We start from the raw sequence: 5,553 nt of genomic DNA on the forward strand, positions 1-5,553 counted from the left end.
CGCTATGTTTAAGCATGACTACAACTAGCAGGCCCTATCTTGACATGTGCAACCGGAGCGGTTGAACAGGGCCTCCAAATTCCAGGGATGCCAAAATCAGAGATTGATATTACTAGGTCAAGACATATTGCTCAAAGAAAAACAACTACTGGTCAAGTGATTAGGTGCTAATGGGCTTTTAAGAGCGAAATAAATGAAAAGGACTCGCCCTAAAATACAGGCCAACTTCACGTCTCTCTCTCCCTGTATTTTTGTTTCTCATTCACTGCATGGTTCTTAGTAGAGCAACCCCATCCCATGTGCTGCCTGCCATTCATGGTCTCCAAACTTTCACCCCTCTAAAGTTTCTACTGTCATAATTTTTGTTCTTTCTGATACATCATTAATTTGGGTAGATTCAAATTTTAAGATAAAATGTGAACTCCCTGAAAAAATATGTAGCACCGCAATAATTTATACAGATATTTTAATTTATATTTTTTAAATATAGGGCCTAATTTTGATTTTGCACAAGGCCCCGAATTTTGAAGGTACGACATCACAACTAGCTTCAGAAGAAAAGTTAGTACATGTCTCCAAACTCCATCGTGTGGACTTTGTTTCAGTTTACAACAATATATATTTATGAGGTAAAATACCATGTTATTTTTTATAAGCACAAATATAATAAGTGGAGCTTATGGCTACACCGGTGCCAAAATATTGGTCACTCGCAAAGATTAAAAGATAATGCATTGCCAGTTAAAGTAAAGAATTAACACATGCACTTTGATTAATAAATATGGAAAAAATGTCCAATGAATTAAAATTAGAAATAGTAATTCAACTATATAATAGACAAATCCAAATGCTCATGTAATGATTTGATTCTTTACTAAGGAAATTTATTAATATTCTTAATAATCTTAAAGTGATTTTGTTAGCCAGCCTAATTTGTTAATTACATTAAAAGGTCATAATTTGATGATATGTACTATTAATAATCTTTGTGCTTATTATTAATGATAGGAAGTTATGTTAATAAACATACGGTTAGCAGTATTTGCTTTGCTCTGTACCAAAGCACGGCTGTAGTCTCGGGCACTGCAACCATTATCGGTGACAGTGGGAAGGAGGACGTCCATTGTCACGGATGGGCGTCATGTTGAGAAAAGGATTTGACCTATGGGGTCTTAAAACAGGAGCGTGCAATTTTTTCTCTTCCGTTGCAACGCACGGACATTTTTGCTAGTCTCTCCCTAATAATAAAGCATGGATTGGGTCTCCGGGTTCACCGTCGCTGCGTTTTTGCAAACAAGTCCCTCATCTTTTATGAAATCAACCCGCACTCCATATGGGCATCATCAACCGGGTAGAGGAAAAAAATACGTCGTCGTCGGTCTCGCACACGAAGGAGCAGTCCGTCTCCAACACGAACACGAGTGCGAACTAAAAAAGTCTATCTGTCGCTGATTTTCCCCTCATCCCTGTCTCTTCTGATCTCTTTCACCTCTCGTTGCTTTCCGCCGTCGACTGATTCCGAAAAGCGCCGCGCTCGACGCAGGTGTGCTCGCTGCCGCCGCCGCCGCGCCCCCGTCCCCCTCTCCCCGGTGCCCGTCCTCTTTCCACCGTCGCCGAATCCGGACGAGACCGGCAGGATCCGCCGCATCTCACGCCCGCGGCCCGCCGTGGCTTTCGGCGGCATCGGGGGCGCCGGTCCGCCCCCGCTCCTCCGGGGCTGGCAGAACGGCGGAGCGGCGCTCTGGTCAGGTTCCTCTGCTTCGAGGGCGGCGCGTGGGCTGATGTCGAGGGCGAGGCGGCTGTGCCTCTGCGCCGGGCGTTCCTGGACGGGAGGGTGGTCGCAGAGGCCGCGTATGGCGGCAGGGAGTTCCTGTTCGACTTCTTGTGGATGGTGCGCATCGACGCTGGCACCGCCGAGGTGGTCGCCATGGGCTGGATTGACCGCGGGGCCTGCTTCTTCCCTGTGCCAGAAAGCGGGAGGAAGAGGAAGAGGGGCGAGCATGAGCTGGGGGACGGGGCCTCGTCCGAGGTGGATGAGAGGTCCGACGAGAGCAGCGACGTGGTGGAGTCCTCAATCCAGCCTAATCTCCTGCCACTCTCAAGCACTCCCCGTGCAGCAGGCCTGATGTGTAGGCTGCCATGGCAAGGCTACATCCATGCATTCGGTACTGCTATCTCCCCCTCTCTCTCCTGATTTGCCTCTTCCATTCTCTCATTTGATTTAATCCCTTGAGCATATTTTCTTATGTATGCCTACAACATGCTAGGTGATTGTCTGATCTACCATGTGATTTGCGGTTCATGCGAAGTCATGAAATCTGGTCCGGATAGTGACATGATTTACTCTGTTTGATCAAACAGGTAGAAGCCGAAGCTGTTTTACTTTAATCTGATGAAGTCCGTGCTGCTATAAGCTAGGAAATCGAAAAATTCAACATTGGCAAGCTGGTCTTGTGCTCTTTGTCTAAAAGCATATTCTGAAAGCGAGGTTCTTATTGTGGATGTTTCAGCGTCAACCTGAATTTTCTTTAACCTACTACAGAAAGACCTTCTAGGGTGATTAGCTGCAGTACTGTGACAAATAATCAAAAAAGATCATTGTCTTCTCATTTAATATTCTAGCTGCCGGCCAAACATTGAAGGTTGCACTACAACTACTTGATTACAAGTTTTATGTGAATGTTTTTTGTACAGCTTGCACAAACTCAGTGAGATCAGGAATCATCATCTCTCACATTTTTTCTCTTCAAAGGGAGGTTTCATCTCCTACAATTTTTTTCTCAGAATCAACCATGTTTCTAATCCTAACCAGAAAGTTTCCATCGCTCGGCTCCTGATGGCATGATGCCTCATTTAAATTCTCTTATGTCATGGTGTTTGTATTCAGAAAATTAATTTATGATGCCTCATTTAGATTCTCTTATGTCATTGTGTTTCTATTCAGAAAAATAAGGCATGCTTATCTTATCTCGGTGTGTTTGTGATCAGAAAATTAATTTGCTTATTTTTGCTTTTTGAGGGCTATAACAATAGATTTCATTTTTGAAAATCTGCTTCTTCCCTATTCCAGAGAGCGGGATGAAGAGGAAGAGAGGCGAGCCTGAGCTGGAGTACGGGGCCTCGTCCGGGGTGGATGAGAGGTCCAAAGAGAGCAGCGACAAGATGCAGGGCCAGCTCCTAGCCGCTGCGCGCGGCGCCGACGGGGGCAATGCCAAGTTCGCGTGGTATGGCGCTCCATCGGTGGATGTGGCCGCGGCGGCGGTGGAGTACGGGTTCGGCAGGATGAACAACCGGGTCCTTTTCCATCGCGCGCACGGCGACGACGTCCACCTCTCGCCGCCTCGGTCTCCTTATGCCAGGTCAGGTCAGAGTTCTGAATTTGTGGTTTTGATCGATGGCAAGCATGAATATAGGCATATAGCTGTAGGATAATTTATCAGACACAGTTACCAATTCAGGATCTGTTCCAAATTGCATTCATATTATCCCTCCGACCCATAATATAATTGATTCCATGTTATTTTAGCCTTTGGTTTCTATATCTTGATTCATACTCCTAGCTCAAAAATTATGGGGAAACAAGTTTGCATGAACGACAGTATTAGTTTATCTATGAATGCAGTAATTTGATTGGGTAATGGTTTGTGGAAGGGTGGAATACGAGCAAAACTAAATCATGTTTCCTGCTACCTAGAGTCCGGGTGATGAAATATGTTCTGAATGTTCTGTGAAGCAGTGCATAAAGGAACTTACGAGTATGAAATCATTTTTATGCAGTGCAATGCTAGCAAATGCAGATGAGAACGGCGAGGCGCATATCATGTTGTGCCGTGTTCTGTTGGGCCGGCCAGAGGCCATCCCGGCCGGGTCCTCCAAGCTCCACCCCAGCAGTGACAATTACGACAGTGCCATCGACAACATGCAGAATCCACAGTGGTATGTTGTTTGGGGCAAGGACATGAACATGAGGATCCTCCCAGAGTACGTCGTCAGCTTCAAGTGTCCCAACCTCCATCAGATGCAAGGTTAGTGAGTGCTCTGTCTGAATTGGTGTTGTAATTGTTCCGAGATGTGCCTGGATCTCATGTTATTATTCATTGAAATTTTGGGTTTCAGGATCATCGGGAGCGAACTCCACGCTAAAGAAGCCTTCACCGGTGGCTCATGACATGTTTCCGACGCTTCTAGCAGAGATCCAGTGGTTCATGCCATCTTCCAAGCTGCAGACATTGCAGGGGACCTACAATTGCTTCAAGGTAAATTGGTGGGGGTGCTTATTAGTATAGGGTGTGCCAATATAATAGCAATTACGGAAAGAAATCTAGAGAATTGGTCTCTGGCAGGGGGACTCTTGAGAATGGAAAACGGGGGAAGGGAGATGAGTTTGGGTGTCTTTTTTTATATATAGAAAAAGAGAGTGTGTTTTATCTGTAAGTGAAGTGTGTACGTGAAGTGCTTTTTATTGGCTAAGCCTAAATGATGAAAAAAAATAAAAAGAATCTTCCCAACCAAGCAACAAACTCTATTGATAAAAATCAACATAGTAAAAATAGTTAAAAAAATGTACATAGTTATATATTTATTCACACTTTCTAAAAACTGGTCAAATTTTCCTTAAAAACCAAAATAAAAAGTATTCACAATATTTAAAAAACATTCAAATAATGTTCTCCCTAAAAAAAATCGAGTTTTAATAAAACATTCACTTTTAAAAACAAAGAAATATTCATGTTTTTCAGAAAAAAGTAAAAAATAAAAATTGATTCACAAACTATTCCAAACTAATCTTCCATCAGATAAAGAACGCTAAGAGGGCTTTTTAACGTGCAAACTTCAGACTCTGAAAATAATAATTAATGCAACTTTATTACAAATGTTAAACTATAGTGCATAATATCACATGGATAAGGATGTATATAGATGGATTTTAAAGTGAGATTCACCCATTTCCACCGTTTGTAGTCCATATTGAAAAATCTTCTAAGACTTTATTTAGAAACGGATGGGGTACTTTGTTTGTAGTCTTTGTACAACCTGCTTCGTTCAGAAGAATGTTCTATCAAAGCAACCATGTCTGATATGTTCACATGAATTCTTTCATGTGGCCGTCCCTCACATTCCTTTGCTTTCAACTATTCCAGCCAGCTGCAATGAAGTCCTCCATAGAGAAGGGTTTGCAGAAAATGATCTTGGCATCCCAGATAAGCAGGTCGGGGTCAAAGCCGGTGCCCAGGGGATTTCAATGGATCACCAACACGAGAAACTGAAATGGCAGGACCAGAAAAGATGGTCCCAGATCTCACTGCAGCCAGATGTGCAAGAACACATCAATGATCATCTGTGAGACTGTGACACTGGAATTTCGTTGATGGAGCATTACCTCTGCTATTTAGCTTCTAGAGTACAATGACTTGTATGTCCAACTATAACAGCTAGCAGCATGGTTTATCCCCTTCTGGTTGTACAATTTCTCTAGAGTGATGGCATAGGAAGAGCATGTGTATATGTTGAGGTTAGTCTTCTGATACTAATGCTCTAGATGTTCTTTGTAAA

The 5,553-nt window shown here is 43.3% G+C and overlaps 1 protein-coding gene and 1 long non-coding RNA gene across 2 annotated transcripts; both read left to right on the forward strand.

The window, feature by feature from the left end:
* The first annotated feature begins 2,064 nt into the window (after window positions 1-2,064).
* Window positions 2,065-3,145, forward strand: LOC123185112 (uncharacterized). The gene is made up of 3 exons (XR_006493178.1): window positions 2,065-2,165; window positions 2,268-2,361; window positions 3,071-3,145. It is a non-coding gene; the product is annotated as an uncharacterized lncRNA (long non-coding RNA).
* Window positions 3,146-3,147: 2 nt separating this feature from the next.
* Window positions 3,148-5,553, forward strand: LOC123185110 (probable inactive poly [ADP-ribose] polymerase SRO2; the record flags this gene model as incomplete). Its single annotated transcript, XM_044597104.1, has 4 exons — window positions 3,148-3,359; window positions 3,778-4,025; window positions 4,117-4,256; window positions 5,142-5,553. Coding segments are annotated over 4 exons (726 nt in total), but the record flags the coding sequence as incomplete, so codon positions are not given.

The sequence above is a fragment of the Triticum aestivum genome, chromosome 2A (genome assembly GCF_018294505.1).
Source record: "Triticum aestivum cultivar Chinese Spring chromosome 2A, IWGSC CS RefSeq v2.1, whole genome shotgun sequence".
NCBI classification, from domain to species: Eukaryota; Viridiplantae; Streptophyta; class Magnoliopsida; order Poales; family Poaceae; genus Triticum; species Triticum aestivum.